General features: G+C 37.3%; 1 protein-coding gene across 4 annotated transcripts in view; it reads right to left on the bottom strand.

Moving 5' to 3' along the window:
- The window catches only part of cdc42bpaa (CDC42 binding protein kinase alpha (DMPK-like) a), a 99,658-nt gene that overhangs the window by 21,402 nt on the left and 56,929 nt on the right, over positions 1-21,327 (bottom strand). For all 4 annotated transcript variants that reach the window (XM_051646438.1, XM_051646439.1, XM_051646441.1 and 1 more), the window contains 15 exons: positions 14,534-14,627; positions 12,053-12,253; positions 11,045-11,293; positions 10,790-10,869; positions 9,613-9,773; positions 9,352-9,474; positions 8,830-8,963; positions 7,657-7,899; positions 7,445-7,555; positions 6,305-6,552; positions 5,622-5,727; positions 3,871-3,995; positions 1,310-1,415; positions 813-961; positions 39-130 (listed from right to left, as the gene is read on the bottom strand). In XM_051646438.1, the coding sequence (XP_051502398.1) occupies positions 39-130; positions 813-961; positions 1,310-1,415; positions 3,871-3,995; positions 5,622-5,727; positions 6,305-6,552; positions 7,445-7,555; positions 7,657-7,899; positions 8,830-8,963; positions 9,352-9,474; positions 9,613-9,773; positions 10,790-10,869; positions 11,045-11,293; positions 12,053-12,253; positions 14,534-14,627 (2,222 nt within the window). The remainder of the gene's footprint in view (positions 1-38; positions 131-812; positions 962-1,309; positions 1,416-3,870; positions 3,996-5,621; positions 5,728-6,304; positions 6,553-7,444; positions 7,556-7,656; positions 7,900-8,829; positions 8,964-9,351; positions 9,475-9,612; positions 9,774-10,789; positions 10,870-11,044; positions 11,294-12,052; positions 12,254-14,533; positions 14,628-21,327) is intronic.

Raw genomic sequence — 21,327 nt, 5'->3', positions numbered from 1 at the left:
TAATTCTTAAATAAAGAAGAGCATGTTTGTACGTTTACCTTTAGATATGTGCAGACTTTCAATTTCCTGTTTTAGTCTCTGGATTTCTGCCTGCTGGTCCAGGTTTATCTTCTCAGATTCCTTCAGTTTACTGTAACACAGCAAAGAACAAATCTAGTGTCATTCAGATTAATTATAGGCTGGCGGAATTAATTGACCAAAGATCGAACAATTATTTTAAGTATTTGCATCATTCATAATTTTTTATGTTTTCATTTTTTTTAGATTTTCAGTCATTTGGAGCACATACTGTGTAAATTAAATCTTCTATTAATTTCGGCAATTTTGTGCACATCTCAAATGCTGTTATAAAATAAGCAGGATTATACTGATCATTGCCATACTGTACTCTCAATATCTGCATCAACCTTTGCAAGACTCATGTCAGATGACCACTAAAGGTCCTATCTCTTTAACGCAAATAAAAGCTATAAGGGGCTATTCACACAGGTCACGTTCATGTGTTCAAAAACAGCTAGAAATGACTGAAAGGGAAAAACAAAATGGAACAGAATGCAGACCCTTTTTTAAGTTGAACTTCTTTTAACGTGACAGCATTTTCAAAGTGCAGGGCTCATGGCGTAAGATGCTAAAAACAGAGAGATGCATTGCAATGGGCAAAGTCGTCTGCCTTGTGTAAGTTTACATGGAAAAACTAGTTCATAAAAATGAACTAGTTAATAAAACTCCAATTTATTTTTCATGCAATTTATTTCCTGATTTACTGACTGTAAAGGACTGTAGAGGACAGATGCACAGAAGAAATGCATTACCATTCAGTGGCCATATGGGACACCTTGACTTTGTTGAGCTCATCTTGAATGGTTTGTTTAGCCCTTATCTCAGCCTCCAGTGCAGATTGCAACTCCAGACGAGCAGACATGTCCAGCTTAGCCAAACGTCTCCTCTTCCATGGCATGTCCTGAATAACCATGAGAAAGGACAAGAAGAAAACAACATACACTAGGATTAAGTGACTTAAAGAGTTAACACAAAAATAAAATCCTGTCATCATTTACTCACCCTCATGTCATTACAAACCTGTATGACTTTTTGTTCTGCGCAACACAAAATTAGATATTAGGCAGAATGACGGTCTCATTCACCATTCACTTGTAAGGGTAAAAAGGTGACTGAGGCTAGTATTCTGCCTAACATCATCTTTTGGGAGGGTAAATGAGAGAATTTATTTAGGTGATCTCTTTAATACCTTAAGAAATTCATTGAAAAGATTACAGTTCTGAACCGTGTCTAATAAGCTGATTCTTACAGTAGCTTGTTCACCCAGGCTGGTGTACCTCAAACCCTCAAGTTCCTCAGTCATCTTAGTGGCCAAAGCCTGTAGATACCCCCGAGCATCCTTCTCATCACTGACCCTGAGAGAGAAACACAGATGCTCAGCACTGCACTTACCAAAAATCACCACTAGATGGTGCTATAGTTAAGTGAATTGCACTTAAACCCATTTGGCTCTAAACTTTTGATGTGTGCATATTACCAAATCAACTCGTGGATTGGGCGGTGCCATGAAATTATTTATCAAGAACTATTCTTAAAAGACACATTCATTTGTATAGCAAAGACTGTTTGTGTGTGTTTGACCAAGCTTTACTTTTGGGGATAAAATTTCAGAAAAATAGCCCAAGAAGTCAACTAGATCTTATATTTTCATTCAATTCTAAAAAGTTTAAAAGTTGTATCTCAGGGTTTGATCTCATCTGCAGTAACAATAGTATGGTTAGTTTTAGAATAACATAAGTCAGTGGGAATTCACCACACATGTACATAACGAGGTTAACTTCACTTTTTTTTTTCAAAAAACAAAACAAATTAGTGCTGTCACTTAACTTGGCAATTAATCGCATGACTTTTCATAGTTAATTATGATTAATCACAGATTTCTAATGAGCTTAAATTTAACTCTATCTACTTATTTTCCTGTCGAAATGCAGTTAGTTCCTTCTAAGAAAAAACAACAACATGTAACAATGTTTTAAGAACATATTCCAAACAAAGTTTTCCACATATAAAAACAGAAATGCACAAAAATTGCACTAATTCAAGTAACATTTAAAAAAAAAATTAAGTCTAAGATGGAGGTTTACTAGTTAAATGAACTAATACCATAGGTTGAGAAATCATTGCAATGGGCTTTAAATCTCTTAACTCTCGGTTGCTGTTTGGGTCTTTTTTGACATTTCTTACAAGGCTTGGTGACTTTTCCTCTACTTGCCATGTGAACACACACACAAAACTGGACTTGATTTGATAAGTCTAAATGATTGCCCCAAAAAATAAATAAATAAATAAATAAATCACACTCGTACTGTTCCGGGTCAAATTTGACCCGCAATAAAAAACGAATGGGTGAGACTATAACATAGAGCATTTTTTCATTTGTCAAATAAAATCAATCAATCAATCAGCCACAATGAGGAACACACCCACACAGAAATTATGTATTAATTAAATGATGGAATAATGCATAAATAGTATTATCACTATTCTTGCTGTTCATCTATGTTTATTGCTGTTTATTGACATTTTTATTCATTTGCTCTTTTGAATAATTGAATATTGATGTCTGAAATAAATATGACTAAAAAATTAATAATAAGCATAATGTAGAATTATTGAGAGCAAATGGTTTAAAAAAAAAGAAAAAAAAAAGCTTTGATGATGTCCAAGAATACTATATCTCGAAAGTAAGTTTGTTTCAACACTGGATTACAGAGACTAGGCCCATCAATGGATCACTACAGCCCCCCTACTGGCTTTTAAGTGGTATTTCATGTCATGTATTTTTTATTTTTTTCACTAGATGGTGCACCAAAAGCCTGACGCAATCTCATGCTTTCTTAATTTATCAGATTAATGAAGTTTATGTTTTTACAGAAGTGATATTTATATAAAATGTGTGTATTTTATTAAAGCATTACATAATTAAATATAAAAAATATCAAATTAAGTCTAAATACAATCAAATTCAAGATGAAAAGCAAAAGTTAAATATAATGAATTTATTGACATTCATTTCCTATAAAAAAATCAATTCAATATATGATTACCCTATCCGGGCCAAATTTGACCCGGAACGTTAAAGGTGACGGCTTGTAATGAACAGTAACCAAGGGATAAACTCTCATCCTCCACAACATTAATCACAGCAATCATGAAGTCGCATTCACATGATTCCCGCTGTTTTCAACTCCACATGAAAAGCGCTTGAAGAGAACGACTTGTTTTGCTTTTAGCGCTGGCACTGCACACGTAAATGATACTTTATTCAAATTGTCCAGTAAGACGGAAGTGCAACACGGCACCAGGGAAACGCTGATGCTCCACTTCAGCAAGGCATAAAAAATTCAGCTTTTCACAGCTGGGTTTGTTTTGTATAAAAAAATAAGGTTAAGAGGTGCTTTCTCCATCGCTTGATCACTAACACGGAATCACTGTTGTGTGTTGTGGTGTGTGAGTCAGTGTAATGACCCCGGGCGGACACATAGGTTCTGAAGGTTCTGCCCTACTCCAACCAGTGTTTAGAAGTGGAGCTGAATAAAATGTCAAAATGTAATGTCAAATCTCTAGATGTGTTAATCGCGATTAAGAAAAAATTATTGTGTTAAACGTTTCAAATTTATCGCATATGTTAACGTGTTCATTTCGACAGCTCTTCTAAAAATGCAAAAAAAAAAAAAATAGATATATATTTTAAGGGGAAGAGTCAGTCTATAGAAATTATATTTAGCTTTATATAAAATCAAAATAAGTCTATGGTGTGTCCCCATTTAGATATCCAGATTTTCAAATAAGCTTATGTGTGTTTCATACCATTGAATGATTTCAGTGATCTGGGCCTCCCAGTGAGCCACACTCTCTTTCTTATCAGCCATCTCTCTCATCTCATCCTCCAGCTGCCTGTTACTGCAACTCAGCTTCTCAAACGAGGAAGTCATCTACAAACACACACAGAATAAAACATATCTACTTTTCATGCAAATACGAAATATGGAAATACGAAATATGGACATCTCTACTTTTGATGCATTAGAGACATTGAGCCTGATCTCATGAAAATTGCGACTGTGGTTCTTACACGCATCATGGTAGTTCAGGTTAAACGTCCACTGTGTGTCGCTAAGAACAAGTAAAATGTTCTCCCAAACACATGTGGTTTTTGAGGTAATGCTCCATCGTGTTCAAATCAACAAAACCTACCTCCCCACCCCAAACCTAACCAATAGTGTCAAAAAAAGCAAATGTGAGATGAAAAACACAATTGCGGAAGCAATCACATAATTTTATGACACTTTCGGCTCACATGTCGACTCGCATGCTCTTCAGGACTCATACTAAGGTCCTTTACATTGCAAGTGCAACACTCTTTCAGTTGAGCTACTGTGCAATTTGATCATGTTTTAACAAGCTTGTGAATGTATTTTAAGTATAGTAAATGTTAAAATGTATCGCCTTACATGTCTTGCTCTTCAGCAGGAAACTGCAGCAATACGTACACAGAGCCAGATAAAAATAATTTTCCAAAAATGCACACGTTTTAAAAGTCGTGAAAAATAGTCATGAAATTTTATGCTCAGCACCCCTCAATTTTAGGGTTTTGGAACTTTCACATGGTAAACAACACAAATAAACTCAACAGGCTCAAAAACATGCGCCGCATTACTTCAATGAATCATAATAAGGCCAATATTGCAAACTGAGAGGATATAATTATACGGCCCAAAGATAGCTGTCATCAGAGCCAACAGGGTAGACCACCAAGCAAACCCACCAGTGTCATTAATAAACCACCAGATCTTCCTCATGCACGCTCATTTCAAACGCCTGTTAGTATCACGCATCACTGAAGTATTCGGTCAATTTGAATTTACATTTTCTCTCTATCTTAACCAAGCGCTGGTGAGGTTTACCACCCAATAATTACAGTTACATTATCCGAAATTTTCATTTGATATTGGGTTCTAACCAAAGTGCTGAACTTTCAGTGGTCCTCGGGAAAATTGCCGGCACGTGTTTTCCAAATTCCTGCCTGTTGATTAGCATATTTCTGTGCACTTAAACGGGGGGATGTTGAGTGACTTCCCAGTAAAATGTTGGCACAGTGGAGCATATCTGCAGTTCAATGGACTCATGCAAAGGTCCACAAATGACAACCATTTATTAAAATATTCTGGTTATATATTGGTAATATTCAAATATAAGATGGTTCCAGGTATTCAGGTTGCCAGGTTTGACGTCAATGATGCCTCACATCATTGGTTTTCACATGTTACATGTTTCTCACACAAAGCTACTGTATGGCTTAAGTCATTACTTTTATGGTGTCACTAAACTTCTTTTGTGTTCCATGAAAGAAAAAAGGCATATTGGTGTGCAACAACAATTTTCATGTTTGGTTAAATTAACCTTTTTATTTATAGTTTTACCAATGACTATAAAGTCTGATCACTAAGTGAAGCCTTCTGTGTAATGACCACATCAAAAGGAAATAGAGTCTTTAACTTCAGGCTACAGAAATATGAGAGAAGAGTGTTGTGGTTTTAGGCTGGTGTGTGTGTGCTTACCTTGTCAAGTCCAGTGGAGAGTTTCTTGTTCTCCTCTATCAGCAGAACTCGCTCTCTCTCGTACTTCTGTTTGTACTCAGTCTCAAACTCTTCTCGTTCGCTCTGACTGTAAAAAGAGAAATGATTTATTGAACATCAGGTTTACTGCACTTAGCATACTATACACATTACTAGAGACAGCCAACATACTAACAGAAGCCAAAATCATAGGTTATTAAGGGGCCACATTCTACACTGTATTTGTAAGTCAACGTTTAGTCAATGTTTCTTGCAACATAAATGGTCATAATTTAGTCTGGCATGACCATTTCCACCCTCTCTCTGACCCAAGAATTAAACAAGTAGTTTTTGCTACTTGGCCTTAAATAATTGTATATTTAAATGAGCTCAGTTATGATTGGCTATCCTCCTTGCGTGTGAAATGAGTAACAACATGAAAGCCAAGCTGATGACTACTAAAAAGGATTTCATATGAAAATGTGGGTGGTAAATATATAGCTTTGCCATACTACTAGTATGCCTACATAGTACAGCACACATGTAATTCCCCAAAACAAGGAAAATATGGTTTACCATAATATGACCCCTTTAAAATACAGATTAGAACCTAGAGTCTAGGTTGTAAATTGCACAATAACACATGGTGTTGTTTAAAAAAAACAGCATTGCGATAAGATCAATACCTCTCTCTGCGGGTCTTCTCCAGCTTGTCTTTGAGCATCATGATCTCTTTCTTCAGGGTGAGCTGCTGTCCTTCAGCCTCTCGTAACTCTTTCTTCAGGTTCTTCAGGTCATTGGCGTGCTGAAGTTCTCTGCGGGACAGTTCCTCTTCATAGAACAGAGTCTTCTTCTCCAGTTCTGCTCGTAGTTTACTGAACTCTTGGTTCTGTTCAGAGGAGCCAACACTTGGAGAACGACCCACCTGTTTCTGCTGCTCCACGACACAGGAAACAAAAGGAGAAGACTATGAGGGACTTGTTTCTGGCTAGTGTAATACAGAAATGAGAATCATCCTGTCCTGACATACCGCTTTCATTATTATTATTATTCAAAGGAATATTCCAGGTTCAATACTAGTTAAGCTCAATCGACAGCATTTGCAGCTTTAGTACAAAAATTAATTTTGACTCGTTCCTCCTTTTCTTAAAAAAAGCAAAAATTTGGTTTACAGTGAGGCACTTACAATGGAAGTGAATGGGGCCAAATTTTTGAGGGTTTAAAGGCCTCAATTTAATAAAAGCACTTACATTAATTCTTCTGTTAAAAGTAAAGTTGTTTAAATTGTTAAAAAAAATAAGGGCTGAATGTTTACACAAAAACATTTGTACATCAGATGGTAACGGTTTCTGGTATGAAAGCATTTTTACGAGCACGGGTACAACTACATGAGCGCAGTATTGGACCCAACATCCCAAATACTTACAATTATAATTTTGAATTTATATATATATATATATTATTTTTTTTGCTGCATTGCATATTATATGAACAATATTTTGTGTGTGTGTGGGGGGGGCGCTATACAAATCAAAGGGGGGGGGGGGGGGGCACTATACAAATCAAATATAAAATATTGACATTTCTTTTCGTAAGATACATACAAATTTTCAGTTCTAGGTTCGAGACAGATGTGACTGAAAGTAACTGCCCTGACTAATTCAGTGAGCAAGTGTGTTGGTTGGTTAAAAAGAACCAAGGGTTGGATTCATGAAAATCACTTTACGAAAAAAAGAAGAAACTCTGCTAAAATAATTGTTGTTGTTTTTTTTTTTGCCATGGAGCTGTAGATTCAGTAAATACCGGTGTGTGTTTTTTATACAAACCTTCATTCCCTCCAGCTCGTCTTCCAGTTGTCTGCTATACTGCTCACTGCGTTCTCTCAACTTCTTCTCCTTCTGAGCCTCAGCAGACCACTCTTCAGCCTGGGCTTCCATCTACACACACACAGAGTTTGCACATATTTAATGTATGACCAGCATGCTGCAGCTCAAGCTACTGTATAGACTCAATAGAGCTGAGAAGTTCTCCATCAAACCTCTTTCTTGGCCCTCTCAGCTTTGCGCACATCTAGTCGTAGTGCCTCCACCTTCTGGTTGAGAGTGTCTATCTCCTCCTCTTTGTCTCGGAGCTGTCTTGTGAGACGCTGCTTGTGTGATCGCAGCTCTGTCACCCTCACGCTCACCTCGCCAAACTCCTGCATGGCTACTTTCCTCTGGCTGTCTGCTTCCTTCAACTCCTTCCCTTGAGCTTTCAGCTTCTCAGAGGACTCCTGAAGGCTCTGTAGCACAGGTTAGCACTTGGTTAAGACATTTTGTTATCCAGTAACAGCTAAACAATCCTACACGGTTAAGTTTGAGCAGATAAACAGGAGTACATACATAATATTCAGGGTTTTTTTTCTCCAGGTGCCAGCATTAGTCCATCATGCAAAAATGCCAAAATCTTAGTAGTCAATACTAAAACAAGTGACAACACATGGCATGTAGACTTCAAAAATTATTTTCAAAAATGGCTCATGATGTTTTTCTTTTCGACAGTCTACATTCCTAAGATCAGTCATACAGCACCTGGATGAAAATGGACCAATCCACCTATAGCTTGTCCCATGGATATTGATTAGGTTATCTGCTAGGATGTTCCAGGATGGTCAGCCTAACCAAGTTAGTATTCATAAGCCATGTCTTTTCCATAGTACACTGACACTGTACAACTGATACAGACAAATAAAAAGACAAAATAGACAGCACTTCTGAAATCCCTAGATGAGATATTCGTATGAGACGTTAAACAGAGGTCCTGACTCTCTGTGGTCATTAAAAATCCCAGGACACTTCTTGAAAAGAGTAGGGGTGTAACCCTGGTGTCCTGGCCAAATTCCCCCATTGGCCCTTCTCAATCATGGCTTCCTAATAATCCCCATCCATTAATTGGCTCTAACACTCCACTCTCTCCTCTCCACCAATAGCTGGTGTGTAGTGAGCGTACTGGCGCACTATGGCTGCCACTGTATCATCCAGGTGGATGCTGCACACTGGTGGTGGATGAGCAAAGTCCCCTGTTCACTGTGTAAAGCTTCGAGTGCAGTGTCAGAAAAGTGCTACATAAATGTAACATTCATTCATTCATTCATATTGACTCATCATTTTCCTCCTAAGTGTTGTTGTTGGAGAGGAAAGCAAATGTTTGTAAGTTGTTCAGGAAGTTCTACCTTCTGCATGTCATCTCTCTCATGCTTAATGCTCTTGAGCTGTTTCTCCAGAGATCGGATCTGTTTGGAGGACTCTTCCAGATCTTTGCGAGCAGCACCGGCCTGTTCTAACTGCTGCTCCACCTGCCCTGTGTCTAAAAATTAGTAGAAGAGGAGGAGAGAGATGAAAATATAAGAAGGATCCCCTATAGCGTTTCATCTCAAATTTTTGTCAGGGATACTTTTTAGTGAACAAGATATGCTTGAGTATAAATGTATATATTTCACTTTGTTCTAACAGTGACATCTGATTTTTGATTTACTTGCTCCTAACCATCACGTAAATTAAAGCAAACTGTGGTTGGTCACTTTACATGTTGGGAAGACAATCTCTTCCTGTCAATGTGGCTCTTGTCCAGAATCAGCTGCGTTTTGTACCAGACTTTATGCCAACAGTCAAAAGTCTGTCTATCTGCGAGAATAAGTAATTCAATTGCTGTGTGATGTATGATTGTGTGTGTGCAGTGTGAAATAAAGAGCTACCTGAGATCTGCTTCCTCAAGGTCTCAATCTCTTCCTTGAGTCCACGGATTTCAAACTCTCTACTAGCAGACACAGTCCCGTCACCACTGGAGTATTGCAGAGCCTGAACTGTCTTAGTGGACTCTGAGGAAGACATTTAAACTATCAGCCAGCCGAAAGGACAACTTCCGGAAAACATTAGAATTATTATTTCGGTAAAGTAAAGTAACTGAAGTATTGCTGTTTTTACAGTTGATGTCTCTGAGAGGTTGGGGTTCAGACCTTGTAGTTTGCGACTGAGCTCTAGTTTCTCCTGCTCCAGACGGCGGATTCTTCTTTCATATGCTTCACTAGCTAGACTGTCCTCCAGGCTGCGCTGCACACATACGTCTATCTGCCCAAGTGCCGCAGACTCCCGCAGACAGCCACTGTCTGACAGCGTACTGAAGGCGAAAACAGGGGCAGAGTTCAAATGATGAGAGACTAGAGTCTGACATTCTTATTTAAAGATTGTTTCATGTCTCAGCGTGAAAGAATGCCTCAACTTTATCAGAGATGCTTGTCTTAACTGTTTCTACCACAAACGAAGAATACAAGTTATAAGGTCTATTTTAAGGCTGCTTTTTATGCGCAAAACTTTTTGTGTCGATTTAGCTTATTTAATATTTTAATGGCTTTTTGCCACTTGTTTTTGACTGATGCTATGGAGAGGAGACCCAAATCTCAAGGAAAATTATTTGGGATTCAAACCTGTGACTCCCTTATGAGCTCCTAGGCTAAACATTTTAGAAGCACACTGGTTAACCGCTAGACCTAGGCTCCCATTTAATCTGGCTTGTTAAAGAGGCATTGAAAACTCTCTAGATGACATACATCAGGAAACAACATCCCTCAAGTCTCTTTCACACTGTACGTGATGCATATAAATTATAACAAATTGCTTTCAAAAGGCCCCTTCACATCAAAAGTGATACGAATTCTCGCTATTAGCACATTTATGCCTTTAAAATAGGTGGCACTTTATGAAACGCTCAGTTACTTCAGCATTTTGATAAGTTACTTGATGAGTTACTACAAGTGTCAGTGGGCAAAACAGTTTTCTGTGCTTTAGTGGCACCAGCTCTGCTGGGTTTGGTAACTGCAGCTGCTCCTGACACGTGATCCAAAGCTCAAATTTTATTGGTCGGTTGATCATGAAAAAAAACAAATTGTCACTCTTTATTTAATTTCAAAATTAAATAAATGTTTGCTCCCGGTGCTTCCAAAATCTTCATGAAAAATTGCGGTAAAAATTCACGTTGGATGTGAGAGGGCCTTAAGTGTCCTGAAGGGTTTCATTTGGAAAACTAGGAGACTGTAGACTCAACAAAGACTCTCTAAAATGAATCTCTAGAATGAATACATAATCTAACTCTTGCCTTTATTTGTGACCTGTACAGTGCGTTTTATGAGAGCTTACCAGTTGCTGGTGTAGGTGAAACCTACAAATGGGAGATGGTGTCCAGAGAAGGCGGTGTGGGACAGAGGAGGCATTGTCTCCTAAAAACAGAAATCTTTGCTTCAGCTGTGACACATTTAAAGTGGTGTGGGGCAGTTTTTGGTAAAAGATCTGGACTGGTAACCAAAAGGTTGTGGGTTCAAACCCTACAAGGGGTGATCATGAACTATTCGTCATCTCATTAAGGTCATAAGAATGCAGAGTTAATTATTCTACCGTGTTCTTGAGGCAATCGTCATCCACGTCAAAGTTTGAAGTGTCAGAAGGACTGCTGACTTCAGGGATGTAGGGGGCGTCACAGTTGCGGATGTTCTCCCAGTCGATGCCAGAAAAGAACGGGTGCTGTTTGAAGTCCACAATGCCATTTTGTCCCAGCCTGTGCTCTCTGCTGCAGATGAGCCTTCGGATCAAATCTTTGGCATTCTCCGAGACATCCATCACATTGGCAGGGAACTGGAAGCGCTCCTGCAGGAACACAGCCCAGAACACACTCAAAAAAAAAATACAATATTGTTTTTCTTGACTTTTGACATCAACAGTAATATATAAAACAGACAGTTCTGACTCTTTCCAAGCTATTGCAAAATATGCAACTTATACACATGCATAACTATGTCCGTACATCCATTTATAGTAATGCACAAGTTGCCACAAAGCAATGAAACCTCATAAACAGCCTAGAGTTACAAACTACAAAACTTGGCAGAAGAATTTGTTTGTAATTATTTATTAAAAATTGGTGTCTTTTATCATATTAATGTTTCCTCTGTTTTATAAAAGCAATATGCCACTTTAGCCGGTGTATTAAGAGTGGTTTTATCATGGTTAAGAATAGAGGTATAAAAATGCATCGCTGCATCCAAAAGCATCGATCTGACAAAGTAATTTAGATGCATCGATTATGGAATTTAAGAATAGATTATCGTTACTATATTACCCAATGTGATACAGAGACCATCTCAGATTACAAAATTACTGCCACGTTCCATCTATCCAAATGGATGGATGGATGCTTCTGAGTTTGGCTTTCTGTGTCATTAATTTTAACACTGTGTGTCCAAAAGTTCGCTGTCAGTGCAAATTTACATCCCTAGTCAAGAGGGGTCTTATAGGCTTTGCTTTGTTCAATAAAGGTAAAATCACTAAAATGGAAAACCTCTCATGAATTTATGCTTTATTATCACTGTAATGATGCCACCACAATATGCTGCTATGACTTTTCACCTTATGGTTCATAATCTTGCCATACGTTTCCACCAGGGACTCGGCATAGAAAGGCGTTTCCCCGTACATCATCTCATACATACAGACGCCCAGTGACCACCAGTCACACTCTGGACCATATTTCCCCTTCCCATCCTCCATGGCTTGCAGGATCTCTGGAGAGATGTAGTCTGGCGTTCCCACGGCGACGGAGGACTGCACCTGTGAGAAGGAAAAATTACATTAAACAATTACTTCTCCTAACATCCACAACATAATTAAATCATGATGGATACAATCAAGTCCCTTCCTACATTATTTCCTGCTGAATATTCTGTTTCACTTATAAATACATCATATTACAGAAGTTAAAGACATTGTAAAAGCTGTTTCATGCTATTTTTAAACCTTCAGAAGGGACAGTCTTAGAAGTCTGTTCAATTGTCGAATGATTTCTTTAGTAATTATAAATTAAATTTGATGTAATTAATTTAGGTGAATCTCACTAAAAACTAAGTCAGGGTCATATTTCATCCAAAAATAGAAAGAAAAAAGAAAGAAAAATAATATAAATATATTATATACTATATTATACTGTTATGTGTCTGGGCAATATTTTTCCATTCGCATTATTCTCCAAGGATGATTCTCATTACTGTAATGCAGTAATTGTTTTAATAAAAATCAACAAATGAAAAGCAGTACAAAAAATATTACTACATTGTACTGAAATAATACTGTATAGTACCAAAATCACAATACAGAATTACACAATTAGAAAGATGTTTTTTTTTTTTTTTTTTCACATTATGGAAATGAGAATGAGATTGTTTCAAATGTGGGAATATTTGCTTAAAGGAATAGTTCACCCAAAAATAAATATTCTCTCATAATTTTCCCACCCTCATGTCATCCCAGATGTGCATGACCTTTTTAGATTTTTAGAAGAATATTTCAGCTCTGTAGGTCCATACAATGCAAGTGAATGGTGACCAAAATTTTGAAACTCCAAAAAGCACATACAGGCAGCATGTAAGTAATCTTTATGACTCCAGTTGTAAAATCTGTTTTCAGAAGTGATATGATTGGAGCTTCAAAATGTTGGTACCCATTCCGTTTTTGGGTGAACTATTCATTTAACTGTCATAAAAACGTCACAATGCAAAAAAATGTAAGGTTCTAAAGATAGGCTTCATTACCTTATATGCAAAATATAATGTCATTCCTTTTTTTTATTATTTTGGGGTGAACTATGACACGGACAAGTTCTTGACACATTCACTCATTGTTTGGCATTATGACTTCAGGAGAATTAAGGATTTGGCATGTCAAGAATGAGCTGTATTGCTAGAACAGAAATGTATTTGCATAACACTCATCACTATAAAATGCAAATGAATAATTCAAGCCATCACATAGGCAGCCAACAGAGGTAGGTGTGGCCTCAGGGAACATGTCCGTCAAGTATGGTGCTTTTTCAGATAAACAAAGCAGGGATCAACAATAAGGATGACCCGCTGTGTCAGCAATGGCCACTTGCTTTATTGGGCCAGTGCTTTGTTATCACTATGCCATACATTAATTGATCATGTAAATATTTTTGCATAATAATATAATTTATTTTTGTGTGATGTACTGAACATTGATGTAGTAAATTCTTCTGATTAAAAAAAACAAAACAATTAATGTAACATCTAGTTAACCACATAAGAGGAAGTTTTGTTAAAATCTTTGAAATGAATATTGATTGAATGAATAAACATTCCTTCTATATAAAATATTATGCTAAATATAAAAGTATTGTTTCTTCGTAGGGGATCAGTGCAAATGCTAGCACTAAAATAACCAAAACAAAAACACACACACACACAAAAATCCTTACTGTTAAGCCCTGCAAAGACCTCTACCAGTGTAGACTGCACTGAGAAAGTAAGAGCAACAGAGAGATCACTAGAGACCACTAATAAACTGAAGGGATGATTAGAGCTTCCTGGCTCAGGGTTCAAGAGGCTGAGTGGGTGGAAACCATCTGTGATTCAGCCTGTGGCAGATGTGTGCAGCTGGAAGAATTTGTGGAAGTGAGGCAGTAAATTAGCTGCTCTCGCTCGCAGTGACACACACATAAAAACTCATTAACATGTGAAGAGAGTTAGGCACACGTGTGAACACACAGACACCACACTCACGCTAGTCTTGTCAGAAGACGGGGGGATATCCTGCCGAACCGTCTGTGACATGCCAGAAAACAGCAGCAGACATCAGTTCTATACTCGCTATACAGACATATACTCACCACTGCTTCAAAGCTGTACTATTGAAATACACTGCTGATCATAAACTGCCATTCAAACTGAGGGTGTACTCTCCGTCGTACTTAGTCTGGATTATTTTATATTAGAACAGTGTGACCATCAAAAGATTGGAGTTTTATTAATTTGCATTGTAAGGCTACATGTAAAACTTGAAATTGGTCGTGCATATTTGAAATACTAATAAACAAACCGTTCCATCCTCCATGAGTTTTAGGCAGGAGCCAAAGTCTGCGAGCCGTATATGTCCATTTACATCCATAAGAATATTATCTGGCTTGATGTCTCTGTCAGGGAGAAAACACAAATATCACACATAAATACACAACAATACACTTTTCTATAAACTTTCAATGAACCATGCGACTCCTCTCGTGCACTAAACCGCAAACACTTCTGTAAGACAGTTGCTGAACTGCCACTTTTCCAAAAGAGACAGTACCTTTTAAGCACTTGTTCTGATTATCAATGTAAACTCAATGCAAATACTTATAAAGTAAACAAATTATGAAAATAAAACAAACATGTAACAAAATGTGGAATAAATTTGTAAGGGCAATCATTCATAATGAAATATCTGAACTTCAACAAATACTGTCAATATTAAATAACTGGACCCACTTTATATTAGGTGTATTTAAATAATATGCACTTAAGCGTTTGATACAATGAACTTATGTACATACAGTAGCAAGAAAAAGTATGTGAACCCTTTGGAATTCCCTGCATTTATTAATAAATTTGTTCTTCATCTAAGTTACAATAATGAACAAACATAATCTGTTTTAACTAATAACACACAAGTTACTGTTCTTGTACATACTGAATACATCATTCAAACATTCACAGTGTAGGTTGGAAAAAGTATGTGTACCCCTAGGCTAATGACGTCAACAAAAGCTAATTAGAGTCAGGAGTTGGCAAACCTGGCATTCAATTAATGAAACGAGATTGGAGGTGTGGTTTGGAGCTACTTTGACGAAAAAAAGCACTCAAACATTTTAAGTTTGCTTTTCACAAGCAGCATCTGCTGATGTGGACCATGCCATGCAAAAAAAAGAGATCTCAAAAGACATACAATCAAGAATTGTTGCTTTGCATAAAGCTTAGATATTCATCTGTCCACAGTTAGTCAAACTGTCTATAAATGGAGACAATTTAGTACTGTGGCTACTCTCTCTAGAAGTGGCCGTCCAGCCAAGATGACTCAAATGGCAAGCCGCAGAATGCTCGATGCTTAAACAGACTTAAAGGAATCATTGGATCTGGATAACAACACTGTTCATCAGTCTACTATATGTAAAACGTGTCATCACAAGTCAGTGAAAAGGGTCCATATAAAGTGGGGCTGAAGAATTTAACAAATAGACTCCTTTAGGGAAAACAAGACTCAAGACAGCTAAGACTCAAACTTTTTACATAGTATCAGCATTTAAATGTTAAATTAGGAATTCTATTTTAATTTCAGTTTCCAATGTTGTAATTATTTTTCGTTGAAATTGTGTACCTTACATGAAATTTCAAACAGTGACAGTTCGTATCATCATTATACTGTATATGCAACTGCAAGACATCATTTTAAATATTTAAAGTAAAATATACACTTTCACATTCAAAATAGCATGTGAAGGGTTGAGGGCAGATGCTCCAATTAACCACTGATAATCAAGTACTTCAGAAAGATATAATAATGAAGGATGAAAGAAGTGTTTATTAATCAGTATTAGGGATGTGCGCTACAACTAATTTGACTGTCGTTTAAACGGAAGTTTTATAACCGACTAGTCTAAAGAGAAACCAACCTTCAGAAAACAGTAAAAAAAAAATTATGCGACCCATTTAAAATACTTAATCTATTCCAAATCCGATGCAAAATCCCACTGAAATGGGGCATTTATCTGCAACGTGCTCACCTTGAATTATGATTATTGTACATTAAATATAGAACATGACACGCATTCACTGAATCAATGTTAGTGAATATTTAACAGACATATTTATAGAAAACAATTGACTGAATAGTGCAGGATCAATGGAACAACCATTAAAAGCCTGTTCTAAACAGAAATCACCAAGTAAAAGTTACTTAACATATTAAAACAGTCAGGACATTGTTGAAAATAATTGGTAAGCCAAATCTATGAGAGAGAAAAAAATGTGCTGAAAACTTGCGTGTATTTCACAACGTGCAGTCGTGCATAAGCCATTGATCTAATATGACAGCTGTTCGGTAAAGAACGTTAACCAATAACAGTTACGATGTAAAAAAAAAAAAAGTAGCTATAGGATAGAAAAAATATGCCTGTGATGTAGCCTACAATAAACCTAATGTATTCTAAACATGACGTGCACACAGAATAAAAGATAGTTTAACACGTTACGCACCTTAATCAGCAGATTTAAAAAATTGCATACCTAGTCTAAAACAGTTACTTTCAAGGCTACTAACTCAAAAGCATAATTTTTTGATGAGTAAAATTAACCCATCGATATGGTCTGGTGAAAGACGGGACTTGACTCACCTGAGGCGGCTATCCTGCACTTGAAAAAGCCCGCTCAGCGGAAAATGCACAGATGTAAAGAAGACTCAAATGTGAAAACATCCTTAGAGACTTTCAAACATTTGGAAAGATGATTCCCGCACCACCGAAGTGATTTCATAACTACTTTGCTGAGTTTGCTTGTCTAGCGAGAGGACATTTTCCTGCGCGCGCCGTGAGTGAGAGGGAAGAGATGAAATTAAACTTTGTATCTGCTCCAGATATCCTCTTTTTTTTTTAATAATATTTGTATTATTAATTCTATTTAAAATATGTTACATTAATATGACAGTAATTTAAGTACAGCCTCTGTAAAAATATAAAGCCAAACATAAATGTGTAAAAATTATTATCAGTTTAATGGGGGGAAATATTAACCGACTAGTAATTCCAGTGTCAACTAGCAGCATCAGAACCGTTTAGTCGACTAGTCTCGCACATCCCTACTCAGTAGTACTATTAAATTACTATTATTGTGAACTGGTTTCTTCTATCGAATTACTGTTATCATTTTGCTCCACTTCATAATGTGCCTAAACATAGTAAAAGAAAAAAACTGTAAGGCACAGCCTCTCGAGGATTATTTGAACACCTTTAAAGCTGCAGAAAATTCAGTTTGTACTTTAGAGAGCTTCTTAATGAGACAGAGTAGTAATTCACAGTGGGCATCACAACAGGGACTCGTGTCTCTCCTGTAAATCACCTCTGTTCTGGAGAGCGCCACATATGAAACTGCGGTGAGCACACACCAAACCCTCCATCTTCTCCAAATAACACATGCTCTTATGAGTCAAAACAAACAGGCCATTGATCCCTGGATGTCTAAATTCACCCTCTGAACCCTTCATTTGGAGGTAAGGATTAGTGCTAATAGAGCAGGAGAAGGTTTTCTTTGCCCTGTCTATGACCTGCCCACAGAGCAGCCGGCACTAAAAGCACAAGCACAGGTATCAAAGTGTCACAAGACCATGTCTCCTTGACAGCTTCTCTAAACATGTGTGAGAGAACACGCTTGAGGCGAGAAAGACACACTGTTCTTATTCTACTGCACTCTCTTGGTTTTGTTCATCAGCATAAATTTGATCCAGGAGGTTGACATGGAAAGGTAATAAAGACGGATTGAATGTTCACATGTGTCTTGTATGGACATGAATTACTACACTTTTTCAATATGTCACCAAAAACGGTCTGCACATCCTGTAACAATGTTCTAAGGGCAGTTCTATGGAAGGCTCACCCACTAGATGCTGAAAATTACATGTGAAACCGTAGTAAAAGAGCCCTACTTAGATTTATTATGGCAACACTTTTTGTAAACAATACAATATTCTACATTCTATCAATTAATATTTTATCATGAAATAGTATATAATAATTAAATGAGCTGTCACTGTTTGAAATAATGTGTATGATTTACAAGTTATAACATTGAGTTTACATTCATTTGTAGAACAAAGGCTAAAATGGTACCTTCACTTTAAGAGATCAACGAGCATCTCACAGACTCATGCACACAGTGTTTATAACGAGAATGAAGTCTCTCGTTGTTTTGATCGCATCTGTGCTATATAAGATTAAAAAAAATATTTTTACTTTTTTTTCTATCTGGCTGTAAAGAACAGAAAGGAATTTAAAGACAAATAATTCAATAAAAGTCGAGTGCATGGATTTAATCTTTGATGAACACACATTACATGGAAGAAATTGTCAGTTTTAATTTCAAGCACTTTTCAACAAAACGAGATTTTCCAGAAATTCCAGTACTTGCATTTCTTAAAGCTAAATTCAAGCTAATCTCTTTGAGCACTTCAAGGACCTTGTGCGAATCCTGTAAACTGTGTAGAAAAACAAAGCGCAGTCGGGGTGAAATCAAACGATAGAGAAATGACAATGTTTGGCGGGTCATCTCATTTATGATCACATGTTGCAAATTTTCAATTATCGAGTTTTGCCTCGATGTGGTTCGTCATTCTTTTGGTTCGTGATATATCGAAATTCGATATATCGTCCCATCCCTATTAATTATTCTATTACTACCTATATTATAGTATGCTGATCTGAATGAGAAATAAATGTCAATGCACATGCATAAATTGTATGATGCCCATTGACTTTATCTTTGATTTTTGACAGGAATGACAATGAGGCTGTGAGGGATAGATGTACAGTCTCTTCAATTGCTGACTACAGTGCTTCAAAATTGATTCTAATGAACAAATTTAGTGATTTTAACCCAAATAATAAAAAACACATGACATTTTGTTACCATCATTGAAGTCAAAGTTTTCTACAAAGTCTCAACTGAAGCCCCCACTGGCTCAGCTGACTGTTATTTTCCATGGCAACATGGAATGTTAACAAAAGTTAGCCTGTCTTACATTTTAGACTTAAATTAGACTGATCTAAGACAAGTAACATTTTAGACAACTAACTAGTAAGACTAGTCTAAAACAGTTTTATGCAACCGGCCCCAGATGGGATCTAAGAGCTTTATACAGCTTTATACCGTGAGAACCACTGAAGAGTTGGTAAGTCTATCCCTCACAGCCTTGTTTTTATTCCCATTAAAAATCACAGATGGCGGAACTGTGAATAAGGTCTATTTATACAAGTATTTATGGTACTCCTTGTATGTGCCCATTTATGAGTACAGTGCATTTAACCACACCTGATCGCTTGTGTATTTAATGATGCAAATTCAAGATGACTGCATTTGAGTTAGAGATGTGAAACTTGGCTACCAACATGATTGACAGATCCACAGAGACTGTAGTGATAAATAAATAAGCCAGACTATTTCTGGGTATGGTTGGAGTGGCAACACAGGGCCAACATGGTTTTCAAAACTTGGCAGCAGCACTCTGTTAAAGGGCAGGGAGCTGGTGCAGAATTAGACAGTTAAAACTCAGTTAACAGGTGGAGGAGCTTGTTTTATTGACAAACCACAAAGTACCTGTCTGAAAACTCACAAAGTGAGCAGAGTAAACATTAGACCAGGCTAAAGAGATGAGAGAAGAATGAAGAAACCAAAAGAGGAAAGAGAAAGGAGATGTGTATAGTGGCTGTATTTGGACGACAAGTGAACCATCCATGCAAGCCAGGGCTGAGCAGAAAATGTGGGATTAGCTTTAGTGCCGATGGATGGTGAAAATCTAGAGGAAAATGACAAAAAATGAAGAGGAAACAAAAAAGGGATGATGTCTGTGTCATTTACATATGGACATGCACATAAATAAGTCAAAAAATGACAAATATAAATGAAAGGAAGTAATGAAATTGCAGGACACAGAAAGAGAGGAAGAAAAAGACAGAACGAATCGAGAGTGATTTCCTATTAAGGCAAGCATTTGATGCCAACCACACAGCATGCCAGTAAAACCACTGGAAACTCTTATCAGACCAGCAGCCGTGTTTACAGAAAAAGAGATCCATACTGCCAAAATACTGAAAGACAGAGAGAGAGAGAGAGAGAGAGAGAGAGAGAGAGAGAGAGAGAGAGAGAGAGAGAGAGAGAGAGAGAGAGAGAGAGAATTCCACACATTCCCAATATTAACACAGTCGAGAGAAACAGACAGAGAAAGCAAAATTGTCTTAGTTTAGCTACTCTGCATTGCTATTAGTGGTGTTTCCCAAGGCAAGGATCACAATAGCACAACAGTCTGGTTCCGGAAGTAAAATTCCCATAATTTTTTCCATAGGCGATTTTTAACAATAACTTATAAACCTTTAAAGACAGACCTACCTTGAGTTTCAAGGTTGTTAATCAATGGAATATGCTTCCTTTGAAGCCATCAGTCCATGTTATTTCAACTTAATAGCGGAATTTCTGGTGAAGAGCTACACTACCCATGATCCTAAAGAGAAACAATCCACCAATCAGAGAATCACGGGAAGACAAATGCACAAAAAAGCTCTGCAGCAACCGCCCACTCCCATGATGCACCTTGAATGACGCAATCAAGTCGGTCTACCTACATGCTCAAATTACTTATATCTTGGAATATATCTGAATATTTTGCAATAAAATCAAAATATATTGTTTCTAAGCTTATCAAAACTTTAAATGGATAGTTTTTGGCTAATTTTTAATTCGATTACATTATCTGCAATCCGTGTCCCACATGAGAAGCATATTTAGCACTTATAAAACGAGATATAGCGAGAACAGCATAAGCTTGCTGCATCGCCTGATGGAAATGTGTACGGACGTGGCTGGCATTAATGTGTCAAAATAAGGGTGCATCTTTTTTTTTTTTCCTTTTTCCCCCAATTTGGAATGCCCAATTCTCAGTGTGCTTTTAAGTCCTCGTGGTCGCGTAGTGATTCGCCTCAATCCGGGTGGCGCAGGATGAATCTCAGTTGCCTCCGTGTCTGAGATCATCAACCCGCACATCTTATCATGTGGCTTGTTGAGCGCGTTGCCATGGAGACACAACGTGTGTGGAGG

The sequence above is a fragment of the Myxocyprinus asiaticus genome, chromosome 20 (genome assembly GCF_019703515.2).
Source record: "Myxocyprinus asiaticus isolate MX2 ecotype Aquarium Trade chromosome 20, UBuf_Myxa_2, whole genome shotgun sequence".
Taxonomy (NCBI): domain Eukaryota; kingdom Metazoa; phylum Chordata; class Actinopteri; order Cypriniformes; family Catostomidae; genus Myxocyprinus; species Myxocyprinus asiaticus.
The sequence above is the reverse complement of the archived record's forward strand: the minus strand, read 5'-3'. Positions and strand labels throughout refer to the sequence as shown.